The 14,017-nt window shown below is 38.1% G+C and overlaps 1 protein-coding gene across 16 annotated transcripts in view; it reads right to left on the bottom strand.

Moving 5' to 3' along the window:
- Window positions 1-14,017, bottom strand: part of TNRC6B (trinucleotide repeat containing adaptor 6B) — a 139,331-nt gene that overhangs the window by 18,147 nt on the left and 107,167 nt on the right. For all 16 annotated transcript variants that reach the window (XM_067310180.1, XM_067310208.1, XM_067310259.1 and 13 more), the window contains 4 exons: window positions 10,631-10,809; window positions 9,343-9,417; window positions 8,023-8,068; window positions 1,089-1,237 (listed from right to left, as the gene is read on the bottom strand). In XM_067310180.1, the coding sequence (XP_067166281.1) occupies window positions 1,089-1,237; window positions 8,023-8,068; window positions 9,343-9,417; window positions 10,631-10,809 (449 nt within the window). The remainder of the gene's footprint in view (window positions 1-1,088; window positions 1,238-8,022; window positions 8,069-9,342; window positions 9,418-10,630; window positions 10,810-14,017) is intronic.

Raw genomic sequence — 14,017 nt, 5'->3', positions numbered from 1 at the left:
CAATTAAGCTTTACAGATTTTGGTCCAAGGAGATTGTTAACAAATTCCTAAAGTTTCTTCTTAAAAATACAACATTTTGAAAAGTTTGCTTCATTAATAAAGTTCATTTCTGACAGTGGCTATTGCTACTTCAGAAACATACAAATATTGAGTGAGTTCCTATTGTTTGCATGCACCTACCAACCTAACATGTTAGGAGTGCATTAGCTCTGCTAGTAGTATGTATTCATTAGACCAGCAGAGGGAGTTCACAAAACTGTTTTTGGCCTCTTATACCAAAATGGAGGAGTTAAAAGAAGAAAAAAAAAATTTTTTTAACTTATTTAAGATTTTAACTTATTGAAGATACCATAATTCAGAATTTATAAACCATTTTTTTTTTCATTTTAAAAGTAAGGCACTTAAACTATATTAGAAAAAAAAATCATCATTCTGAAAGTACTGCACACTCTCCAATTCATAATGTGAAGCAATTAATATTTGATAGTAGTAAGGAAAGCTTCTATTTAAAATAGGCAAGAATATGAAGGAGATGCTACCATAACATACAACAAATGTCACAGAGAAACAGATGTCATACAGAAGCTAACAGTGCATGGACATATAGCATAAGGGGCTGCAGAATTTAGGAAGGCTGTTTCCAATAAATCACAGACATGAAAGCAGAAAAATCTTGGAAGACTGTGATTACATATGTTTATTTAGATCTAAACCAAATTTCACAGTAGATGATTATAGTCAGTAGCCATAAGGACCATTATGATGACCACTATACTGGATTTCATTTTTACCAGTAGTTTACCCTTCCAAGGAAAGGAAAGGAATTTCAACCTCTTCATATTAAGAGAAAACTGTTCTAGAATAAAAAGACTTGTTCTCCCCAGATATTCTAATTTGCCTATACACATTTGACACCTCTGTTTCACATACATTCATTCTACAAATATAAACCCCATCCCCCTTTGTTGTTGAATTTGTTCAAAGTTATTGAATTTTTATCACTTCCAGAGGAGCACGGTAAAAAAAAATAAAAATGGGACCTTGAATGCAGAAGCCGATTTTCATTTATCCAAAGATACTTCTCTCACCTTCTCAAAATAAGGCCCACTATCTGTGGTTCCCATGTCTTTGGAATTAGGTGGACGGAACCCAGATCGATCCTTTCTCATTATGTCATTAAAATCTCCCAGATTCATGGCTCGTTTATCTACATCAAACTTCTTATCTGGGAGACCACCTGTAAAAAAAGAGGAAAGAAGGTGAAATTAGTGTCAATCACTGCTACCATCCTTCATACCAGTAGGTTCACAGCCAGAGAAAATATCCTTAAGATCAGGGTATAAATTAGATTTGGCTTACAATTTAGCATAGCTACAGATCCTGTTAAAATATGCTGAAAAATTAAAATAGGAATTTTCATTTCTAAAGACTGAACAAGCCAATTTACTTTAGAAAATCTGATACGTAAAGTATTTACCACAACTTAATTTATGTACAAATATAAACACATGCATTTCTACAACAGCCTTGTTGAACGAATGAGATTCATTTATGCTTAATTCTTGATGTCTTCCAAAACTTTGGTATCTATGGGGAGACCATTATTTAAGCTCTCTACCTATGGTACTTAGCCTTTATTGGGTTTGGCATTAAGAAAGGATTTCTCAAGCTACAAAATAACACGCAATTTGATCACCACTCTCCTACAGTCACGTGAACCTAACTCTTGAACACCAGCAGATTTTATAGTCTAACAAAATCTCCCTCCAGCAGGCAACCGATTTCTCCTCAGACTATACATAATGATTACACAACCAACAACAACTGAGACCCTTTTCAAACAGCCCAAATAATCACCTAACACTGTTTAGCAAGGAATCTGGTGGAACATAAAGAAGAGATGTTAATAAGAGACTCTGAATATGTAACACAGACACTGAACAAGAAATCATCTTTCTTTGTAAGCATATCAAAGTCCTAACTGAAGGAAATTTTCTACCTTACACACTAAACTGCTGCCAAAGAACAACTGCTCTGCCAGATATGGCTGTTATAAGGTATCAGAGATGTACATTGTTATGGTGAAATAGATGGAAACATCTTCATTTTAAAGTAAGAACGACATGGTAGAACTTTTTTTTTTTTTAATAATTGGACCTAGTAGCACAGATGGCCATTCCAAAAACAGCATGAAAAACATGTCACAACATGTAACCAAGACCTGAGTCCTGTAGTAAAACAAGTTGGTGACGGGTATGCTACCCTACTGCTGACAAACCATTAAAACCTTCATCAAATAGAGCAGACAACTAATCATTCCAGAATCTCCAAAACACTGATCTTTCCTCAGACAGACTTCTCAAATCCAGCTTCTCTTGTTAATGTCCAATCACAAACCATTCATATTCATAGCTTAAGTTATTGCCACAGTCCTATGAAATCAATCATATATATACATATTTTTTTTTCTTGCTGGCACATCTTTGGAAGTTGATCCAGCATCATCCTCTCAGATGCCTTCAAAACCATTTATCACAAAAACATTGACAAATCACCTACATATCTTGGCTTGTAACTGACTGGAGTCATACTGACCTGGATGTGCTCATCCCATTCTAACAAGCTAGAACTGGCTCTGCAAAAGCAGTCACACAAAATATCCTGCAGGTCTCAGTCCTACATCCAACTACTACACACTGCAATATCTACATTGAACCACTACACACAATGCCAGCAATGAACTACCAAAAGGCCTGTCCACTTTAATTCTAGACAGACAGTCCTGTCTTTTAGTTACTTGAAAAGAAAGTGAAAGGGAGACAAAACTGCATCACCATTTCATATGAAACTGGGTCAGTGACAACACAAGATGACTAAGCAGCAGAAATATCCTTTTCTTTCTTCAGTTATCCCAATGATCCAATTGACTCCTCAGACACTGCTGAATGATGCCTTGTAAAATGGCTTGCTAAATTATACGTGAAGCTTTAAATACTACCTTTAGAGGCTTCAAGCACAGATATACCACTTAGAGCTGAGGCAGCTGCTTATACTTCAATAAAACAGGGCTTTTTGCAAAGAGAGATGATAGCATTCTTTTATTCCATTCACAGAAAATTCTGAAGCAACTCTGAAAACCATTGTGCAAATGTCTTCTGGACTTGCTAAAAAAGGCTCAAATAATGAAGGTGGTGTGAAGACTAGCTTTATCTTACATAATACAAGGAGTCTGTTAAAACCCCAAAAGTTTGGATTCTACCCTCTGCAGTAGACAAAAACATTTGTGCATGAATAAGTATGAAAACTCAAATCCTCTACCTGCAGAAAAGTAGAACACATTAAAAGAGCAATTATCTTCGTAAGAGAAGACGATCAGTTCTTGTTTTTATTTCCCCCCACTATTAACAACCATGAAGACCACCACAAAAAAGGCAAAATAAACAAGAACACTTAAAACGTTTTCCGTCTGGCCACAAAACTAAGACATGTTAAAGGTATTGTTTTCTTGTACCTTTGCCATAAAGTTACATCAAGCATATGAGCTTAGAAATTGAGGTGTTGCATCTGAATGCTAAATCAGATTATGACTTTGTAATGAGTCTATAATAGGCAGCAGTATGAATTGCACTTGAATCAACAGAATTTGGAAATGAATTTCACAGTCTTTATGGATGACTTTGAGAATTCAGTCATTTGCAGAAGTTGCAGCTAATACATTAAAAACCAAAGGTGGTTGTCAAATAGTGATAGGGAATAGATGTAAAACATGAAGTGGTCCTGACAGACTACTTACTGTTTTATCAGGCTTTATGCCTCAGGACTTATATATTAGGAGAGTTTTCAGTGGAAAAAAAAAGTTGTATCTTATTTTTATAGTAGAACAAGCTAGAGGTTAAAAGGATTTGATAGAAAAGAGGAAGTAGACCTTTTTCAGGCATGCTATTGATCCGTTTTCTCCTTGTGGTCAGGAAATAAAACTGTCATTCCAGAACCTTGCAATAAAAGCACCATGAATGTTTTCGAACAAAAAGATTGAGACCAACACAGTAAGAATTACTTATCGCCAACTGGACCTGTTTTAGGATGCATGATGATTGGAACCAAGATGCTCTGTGCATACCAAAGCCAAAGTCTTCTTTGATTTGCATGGCCTCTAAAAACAGATTTAAGTCAGAGATCAGTGTATTTATCTGTGAATTGGGAAAATATCGCACTGGAGTTATTTGGTCAACAAAGCCTGGTATGTTGCAATCCTGACAGGAAACCAGTTGAAGAACCTACTTCATAAGTAAATACAACTTTGGGGGTTTAGAAGTAGATATAGGCTTAGCAAACACCTTATGGCTTTCATAAGCGGCAGCCAAGAGCAACAAGACCACAAACGGTAAGTAGAGAAATAACAGGAAAGCCTTAGGAAGATCTTACACTTTTTAATTGCAATAAAGCTTATAATAACCATTTCTATTTTAGAATCAAGGATGTCTCTGTTAATGGGGATAGAAGAACAGAAGTGAAACATATCAAAACAATTCACATAACCTTTCTGCACCATTTCATAGGTTTTTCTGAGTGTCAGCCATCTTTCTCCAGAAGGTCTGGCAGCCTTAAGCCCTTGAGAGCAGAAAGTTCTAAAGGATCCAAAAGCTTAATTCAGAGATAAAGAACTGAGAGAGCTATAGTCAGCATAATCCAAACTACCATCCTCTTCATTTGTTATATTCTTACTAGTACCAGTATCTGAAGGCAGATGAGAACTGAACACCCAAAAAGAAGATTTACCTCCATCTAAAAGATCTTTACAGAAACATGACATGAACAGAGTCTAAATTCTAGAGAGGCTGTATGAGGCCAAGGTGGAGAGATCCAAAAATTCTGATACCTTCCCCAAAACTATGTTGTACTATAGAAAGGCAAGTTTTAACATCTCTTGTTGGTATCCTTAACTATTTTAGAGGAAGAAAATAAGTTTGGGAAAAGTGAACTTCTATAGCTTAAGTGCGATACAGCAAAAGAGGGACACAACACTGAGTAGATTTCTTGCCATTGACTCTTTTTTTAGAGCACAATATTGGAACGATTTGGTTAACAGTACTAGAAAAGCCACGTAAGAGGTATGGCAGAAGCAGAATGGCACAGAAATGGCAATTACAGCACAACTATTTTAGAACAACTGCTTCCTGTAGTCCCTAAAATCTACTGTTCAAATCAAAAACTACTAATATTCATGTTACTTGCATTTGCACGATATGAACTTGTACCATCTAATTTTTTCAATGCTACCAGAAGTTCCTGCAGTGTAGGTTCCATTTTCATAATACAGCTCAAGAAAATACGCACTCTTCAGTGTCTCTAAACACAAGTGGCAACATAACAGACCTACACATAAAGCTGCTTCTCAAAGAACATTATATGAAAGGTCTCTCTTTGGAAAACTGAACAATGATCTCAAGGTCATTCAGCATCTGAATGAACTATAGCAACAGGACTTTTCAAAAATAAAAAAGTATAATTGTTTAACATGAGGATTTCAAATTCCAAAACAAAACAAAGTGACCAAAATAGCTAACTTGTTCACCATGTAAAGGGTGCACACACCAAGCACATTTGAGGCAGGGACATGCCTTTTGTCTTAAAATAACTGTCTCAATGATAGTGAAAGTAAAGGCAGACACATTACCTACATATACTTCCACTTACATGCACACACAAAACTGAACTTATTTCAATTAAGCTAACTGCACACTGAAGGACAATCATGAGATAAAAGTTTTTTACCAGTAATTTGAAGTTTTCCACAACAAACCTGTGAATATTTAGACTTAAAAGCTAAAACTCAAGTGAACCAGGTACCTGTACTGCAGATTTTCAGAAACTTCTGATGAGAAGTACCCCTTGAGAACATCTTCCTTTCTCTTCACTAGCCATGTAGAAACAGGAGAGCACCATCTCTCTCTCCTTTTTTTTTTTTTTTTTTTAAACTAACTTGGGGGAGGCCCAACTCAAAATATCAAAACAACTGGCAAAATGGTCAGGTTACACAACTACACAGAAGTACACCCAGAAGACCTCAAGCAACTGGATTTGTCTTCATAAATTCCTACTTGTAAGAGTTTAATCTAACTAGACACTCTCTACAAGATAGCCCCAAAACCCTCTAGCTATAAATGAGCAAGAAGCTGCAGAAAAGAGCACTGATTTTTCAGGAGTATTTGTAGTAGCTGTCATTCCTTTCCCTGAAAAAAAGCCCAGGCAAAGGAAAATGTACCAGGTATGTATAAAAAATTGACTTCTACCCGACTGAGAAGACTGAGACCTCTCCAGATCAAACTGAAATGGGAAAAGTTAATTTGATAGCTTTATGCTGAATTGGGCTGATACTCATGGCATCCTTACCACGGCATATCACTGCCGCAGAGAATCCAGTCTCCTTGCCTGTTCCTATCACAGAAAAGTAACTTTCCCAGTCAGCATCAATGGTTGGGACAACTTTTTCCTGAAACACTTCAATTCAGGAGAACAAGAATATATCAAAGCCACTAGATTCCCTATGAGATCTGCTGAGCATCAGCGGAAGAGCCTTAGAACATCTCACCAATACAAAAATCAAGCAGACAACTTCTTCTGACACATATGTAAACAAAACTGAACCTTGAGAGATCTGTGGTTTAAGATGGATGGATGGATACAGAGGTTAACACCTCTAGACTTCTAGCCCAGTAAATACACTATCACCATTGTTAACAGCAGGCTACAGGTTTTGAACTGAATGAGCAAAGCCTCAAGAGTGAGATATATGGTGCTTCCTTTGTCTGAACTTGTCTTGGTCTGCCTGGAGCTTTGTTTTAGCTGGTTTAGCTGCAACAGCAATTGGTCTGAAACCAGGTGGCAACTATATAACTTGTTATGGGCAAACTGATTTATTGAGACAGAATATAGAAGAACTCTTCCTCCTCCTTTTTTACCTGCACTGGAATCAGGAAGAATGTCAGTTAATAAGGGTCTCATGTCTGGACAAGATACGTAGAAAAAAAAACCAAAACAAACACTCAGCTAGGATGTATCCCACACTATCATAAGAAATAATGAGAAGACGACATCTTGTTAGAGCACTAGTATTCTCTGAGAGCAAATTCTTGGAGCAGTCCAAGATACTGCCTTTTCCTGTTACACAAGAGTACACTAGATGTGAACATTGTATCACTAGGACAAGAGGACACTTTAAGAAAGCACTATCTACCACAAGTTTACTTTCTGAGGTGGAGGCAGCACCTCTGACTAGATGACTGCCCTGACACCTGTAAGAACATAAAACAGAAGGTGGCATTTATTTGAAAGCTGAAAAAACAGCTCTTAGAAGCAAGTCTTTCTCTACCACCACTAGCTGATGTTTCGATGCAAAAGAAACAGGCAGTGAAATAATACCAAAATTGCTACAAAGACAGGATGATACAACACACCAAACTGTAGATGCATATGATGTTGGATGCATACTTTCCACACAGCCCACCCCACTTAAGCCCTGTACTGTTTGTGGTGAGGCTATCAAGAGTGAAGACTGTAGTCCTACTGAGCAGTAACTCATAATAGGCTGAGGCAAGCAGTCGAAAAGTCAGCAACAGAAGATACTCTTTTCCCTCACTTCACCTCCAGGGAGCTGCAGTAATTAGGATGTCCTACCAGCGAGAGCTAAAACAGTCTTCCTCCTCCCACCATGTGAAAAGGGACCCTCATTTCCTTGAAACACAAACAATGGATACAAACTACATGGGTTCAAACAGTCTCACAGGATGTTCCTTCCCCAGTATTTCCCCTTTACCCAGGTATACAGCCCAGTCTCCTATGCCAGCATCGGCTGCATAGCTACTCAAAGCCTGCAGCAAAGATGCTGGATGCTATCCTACTTTTACGAGTAGTGCCAAAAAAATAAGGACCAAGCCCTTCCAGAGCAGAGTATGCCATCTACAATGAATGCTCCATACATGGTCTCATATGTCAAATGCATTTAAATTAAATTACACGCACCTACAGACAAGTCCATCTTACTGCCTGGAATGTCCTCAGTTTGACTCTGAAAGAAAAAAAAAAAAAAGATTCACTTCTGACTTCTGTGCAATGCTGAAGAGTGTTTCAGAAAGCAGCCCTTGAAGGCTAAATGTAGAATAAGGGAAGGACATGCTTATGTCAATGAAAGTCTCATTCTAAACTAAATTAAATAGAATCCTGATGTCACCCTGGATGTACCTCACCCTAATTGTGTGGCAAATCTACTGAAATGCAACCAGACACGTGAACTCATGCAACAGACAGAGAAAGACGGGCAGACAGCTGCTCTGTGAAGTGAACCTCTGTCCTCATGTTCCAGTGGTCAAGGGACAAAACACTGAAAATAGCGGCCAAAATGACAGCTCATCCTCATGACCTGTCAATTCATCAAATCTTGAAACATGCTGCCAAGTTATTTTTCAGTTGGCAGTCTAGGACAGGGTGTTCCCATAGCTTTCAGAAGCATCCATGGTCTAGTAGACTGAACTTGAGCCAGGCAGCCAACAGTGACTACAAACTAATCCTAGCCATGTCTGCGACAGTTTGTCTGGCTTTAGGCCTCTTTACAGAACTTCTGAATTATTATTTTCTGCTAGCCTGCATTACATACAACTAACTCCTGCTTCACAGGATTAAGGCTGCTGTAACATTTTGAAAAATGCAGTTTTCAGGGCATTTCAGAAATTCTCATTTTTATACATAAATATTTTTAAGGGATTTCCTTGCAGCTCTCTTTTCCCCCTCTCAATGATGTGTCACTTATTTATTCAGCTTACCAATAAATCCTGAAGCGCCAATTAATAACGGGCCCTGTTTTTTCTAAAAAAGACCCCGTGGCACACCATTTAAAATATAAGCAGACAGGATACAGGGCTATAACTCTCCTTTACTGATAGCTGACAGACCCAGAAACGTGAAGAGCCTTGGACAAGTCACAGACATCTGCAGGGCAGCCAGGAGAAGAGGCCTCCACCTTGAGTGCTCTAACCAGCACTTTAAGAAAAGAAAGAGGGTGGGGGGGGGGGGGAGGGGGAAGGCAAGCAAAAAAAAAAAAAAGTGCAACTGCTTGCATCGTAACTTTAAAATCAAAGTAGATCTTGTTTTTTGAGAAACCTTTCTAACCAACAAGGGAGTTCTGAAGAGCCAACTACTTTAGGTATTACAATTCATGTACCAACAAAGCAAATAGAGATAAGTTGTACAACAGTTACACACTGTGAAGTGGCTGATCTTTAGACTTATTTAAAAACCTACTCCTTTCTACAAAGCTGGATTTTATATTAAAAATAATTAACTTACTAGCAATCCCATATTTGAAAACTGTTTGGATAAAGGGTTCATCCATGAATCGCTATTTCCTCCTTTCAATGAGCACTAAAGAAAAAAAAGAGACAAAAATATTTTCTAAACATTTTTCCTTTTTTTCAAATTCTATTCTGGCCCTGGAATGTAAAAGTATCAGCTGAAAATACAAGTATCACAGAAATTAATTTCCTGAACAAATTACTTTGGTTTTGCATGGTTGGAAACATTTACCACATACAACTTTCTCATACGATTGTTCATTGTTAGGTATACCAAAATGGATGAATGTGTGTTATGCAGAAGGTTGAAACTTGGAAAGCTTTGTGCACACCATTTTTTTCCTGTTACAGTTTAATACATTCTTCAACCTATCACATACAGAAGTGTCTCCTTAGCTTTCTTCCCTTTAAAGTGCTTTCTTTTAAACTTGCACTGTGCTGACTTGGCTCTCAATTTGGCCTTACCGTGATTTACAAGTGTTCAAAAACAAAACTGAAAGCATTTCAACAGAAAAGATCTGATAGGAAAATTATTCAGACAATTGCTTCTGTGGATAAAACAAAGCCCTAAATGAGAAAAAAGTTCGTAAGAATCATTTTTGCAAGACAGGAACTGTAAAACTCCATACCGTGTCACAACACTACTTCCGTGTCCTTGGAAACTGCTCTGCACTTGCCTTCTGAGTTTGTCCTGTGTATCTGATTAGGAGTAGCCAAAGCACAGTCTTTGTAATATTTATATAATATCAAATGTTACCATACTAGAGAACTTCAATGTGAACAAGCTCTACAGAGCAGTTCATTCAGGACTGTTGCCAAGCTCCTGCTCCTGTTTGAGGCCAAAGGTCAACAATAACAAACATGAAAGTTAGACCCAAATCCAGCAGACAGTAAAAATAAAGAGTATGTTTGCCAAAAGGGACTGTGAAATCAGAACTTCAGCAGGCTGTGCAAGGATAATAGCAGCAGCCTAAGGCTGAAAGACGTGTCAGCAAGAGAGAAGCAATAGTCCTGGGATACTTATTGCTCAGTTTCATTCAGTAATGGCTCTGCAGCCTACATGTCAAAAGAATCTGTCACCTACTGGCAGATTTATTAGTCACAATAGGCGTAATACATTAAAACAAATCCAGAAACCATACATTTTCCACAACACTTCAACAGGCACCTTTAGAGCGGAGCTCTATAACACTGTTTAAAACAAGAATTATTATAATGCTCTAACATATCAGTCATATTGCTTTCAGACAACACAGTAGTTATGAATCATTCGAGTGTTTTACCTTAATTTGTGTTTTCTTTCCTCCTTGCCCCCAGCTTGTTGAGTTGTGGGAGGAACTGCTTCCCTGAGAGCCTGCTGTGTTCCAGACTCCTCCCTCCTCCTCCTCTTCCCAGCTGGAATGACGTGTTCCTGTCACTGGCCCATCACTCTCTCCCCAGCCATCTTGCATAGATTTAGAACCTTTAGGAAAAGGGAAAAAAAAGCTCAAAAGCAGTCCGCAGTCCACAATACCATACAGGTTATTTTGATGTTTTATTGCAAGATTAGTTTAGACCCTCAGCACCCTAAAGGGGTTCCAAAAAAAGTGTCGCCTTTCTAACAGCTGTGAAAACTTCCATATGCATCCCAAAATCCAAGAGATTTGGTGGCACATTAGCATGCTGTATTTGGAAATAATTTTTAAGCAACGTAAGGCCATATTGTCCTTAAAGACATATTAGCCACAGGGACCTCTTCTCTTAAACAGATACAACTACACTTGGATTTCTTTAAAAGGCAACCTATTCACTTCTAGTGTGGATAGAAAGACTCTAAAGATACTTGAAAAACAAGGGTGCTGAGGATTCTGGTTCAGGTGGCTTATCAATGATTTTTTTCTCTTCCTTCAAAACCTTAATACTTCCATCACACATACAGAAATCCAACACAAATGACTGTTCCCCCGACCCCTCTTCACACTTCTCTCTGGAAATTACTAATGCTGCTGACTTGCAAGAATAGTTGGTAACACTACTTTTAGAGTGACACTAATTTAATGACACTAGATGAAACTACTTTAAGAACTCATTTATTTCTTAGAGATAAGAAAGTGTTGAAATGATGTTTTAACAGAAACATTATGCAGTGCTTTATTATCTTTATCTAATATTGAACTCTTCCATGAAATTATAAAAACAAAATCTTTTGGGATTTACAACTGGGCAGATTCTGGAAGAAAGGAACTGACACTGTGCTCCACTGCATGTAACACCAGAAGTAGTTTAATGTGCAAAACCCCCCTCAACTTCTGGTCTCAGCCACATTACTAGAAAGGTATATTAGCATTGCTGTTTAAACACAGATACCATTACCAGAAAGCTACAACCATTTCATCACATAAATTCAGACTAAGGATTTTGTTTCCTTGTTGGCTTCTCCTCTTGCTGTTACTCTCTAATGCCAGCTGTCAGGCAACTTGAATTTTGACCTCTACCGACAAGTCAACATGTGCCCAAACACCCATTTTGTCCACCGTCAAACTGTTCTTCTTGCTATAACTCCTCATGCTGCACATTTCTGCTCCAAATGTTTATGTCCTTTAAAATGTACTTCCAACACTACCACCTTTCTCCTAACTAAACTGTAAGTAGTCTGGGGTCTGAATGTGGAAACTGGGGATAAGGATATTAGCACACTCTAGGCAGAAAAATGGAATATAAAGAAAGTCAGGAAACGTAATTATTCTAGCAGGAGGAACTGTACCTTTGTCATGCTGAAAGCATTTCATAGCAGTTTAAGAGATACTTTAAAATTCATCATAAACAACAACTCAGCTGTTTTACAGGAAATATAACTTTTAAAAAGATATTCAATTGTGTACCAAAACTCAGGGCTGTTTAGGAAACGTACAGGCCCAAGCACAAATATCTACCTCTTGACCCTTTAATTATACTACTTGGACAAAAAAAGGCTACGTTTAAAGATTGCAGCTGCAGAGCCAAGAGCTTAATCTGGAAATGTCATATATAGGGTAGTCCATGCAGCTTTAATTTATTTCCGGCCACAGTGTTTAAATATAGTATTATGATCCTGGTTTAATTACATGACCACACAATATTTTTCTGCAGGACATCTCTCACATCTGAGATTCTTAAGCATGAATTTGAACAGTGGTGTCAAGAAGGCTTGTCTGTAACATTCCTGCTTCATCTTATGCAGATGTTGGGCAAGTGAATAAGCATGAATAGCTAGAGTAAGCAAAGGATGCTTTCAAGTTAAAGACAAAATAATGCTGTCAGAGAACTGAGTTTATTCCTGCTTCTGCCACAGAATTTCTATGCAGTGCTGTAAGTTGTGTAAATCCATTTTTTGAGCAGGTGGGCACTGACCTATGCTCATTTTCTGAATGTCCAGCACTAAGCCAGAAAGAGCTACACTTTTTACAGTTACACAAGTTAAACACACACACACACACACACAAAAATCATCTCCTGATTACTCTGGATTGGGATTTCAAAATTAAAATATACTTATTACCTCAAAATTTGCACGTCTCAATTCATCAGATGCAAAACAGGGATAATGCCTATCACTCTCACAAGAACGATAAAAAGTTAGTAATTTTTTTGTGGGACAATTAGCTATACAATAGCAGTAATACCACCATGGGGGAGGGTGAACCACGAAAAAAAAAAAAGAGCAGGATTTGAATAAAGATGCACAGCAATATCAGGAGAGGTAGATGGGTTTTGGTAAGCACTGTTCATTTTGTGCTTGGAATGTTTTAGGTCCTGGGGAAAAACATTTTCCTTTCAATTGAAAGTCATCACAGAACTTTGGGGGGGGGGGGGAAAATTAATCATGCAGTGACTTTTGACTGTATAGTTTTACAACCTAATTTTTAAATAAAATTTGTTGCAATTAAAAAAACCCAAACAAACCCAGAATAGATTCAGTAAGGTAGTGTCATACTGAAACTTGCATGGCTTCGGTTGAGCCGAAACCTTCACATCAACTGCACAGACTCCTACCACTTGAACTGACAAGAATTACAAATAATGACAATTATTTTGCATCTGCGTTTGCCAGCGTTACAGAGGGACAGGATATTATGCCAACGGCTTTCACCAGCATTAACAGCAGGATTCTCATCTTGACTTCCCCTTTCCAAAGCTATGAACAGAACACACTCTAAAAAGTGCAACTGAGCTCTTTCCCATGCTTGGCAGTCTTCATCCTGCCTCACGTTTCACTACCTCTAGCTCCTTTTATCCAGTCCAGTACTCCAAGGACACCAAGTACACCAAGGACATTCCCAGTCCTGATGACCTCTCATTCTAGGCTCGATGCTTTTGGTTTGGCCTCAGGATTTCTCACCTGTGCTACCTCGTCTTAATACATACAGAAAATAACCTTGCAGAATCTTTTCTACTTGTTCAAATTTTTTTGTCTTGCCTCATCTCTAACTTCCCTTCTTCGCCTCTCAAGCTTTGTCTTCTTTTCCAACTAGTGCTACTCTCTGTTCCTTCTCCTTACTTTCAGCCCTATATTATGCCTTTGCAGGCTCTTTGTCCCAGTTTCTTCTTCTACCAACTCCCCTTACTCCACTGAATAATGTGCTTTCTGGGTGCCAGGTAGAAAGGAGTTGAGAGAGCAGTCACAGGAGAATGAGATTCCCAGCTCTTAACAC

This window comes from Apteryx mantelli, chromosome 1, assembly GCF_036417845.1.
Source record: "Apteryx mantelli isolate bAptMan1 chromosome 1, bAptMan1.hap1, whole genome shotgun sequence".
Classification (NCBI taxonomy): domain Eukaryota; kingdom Metazoa; phylum Chordata; class Aves; order Apterygiformes; family Apterygidae; genus Apteryx; species Apteryx mantelli.
The sequence above is the reverse complement of the archived record's forward strand: the minus strand, read 5'-3'. Positions and strand labels throughout refer to the sequence as shown.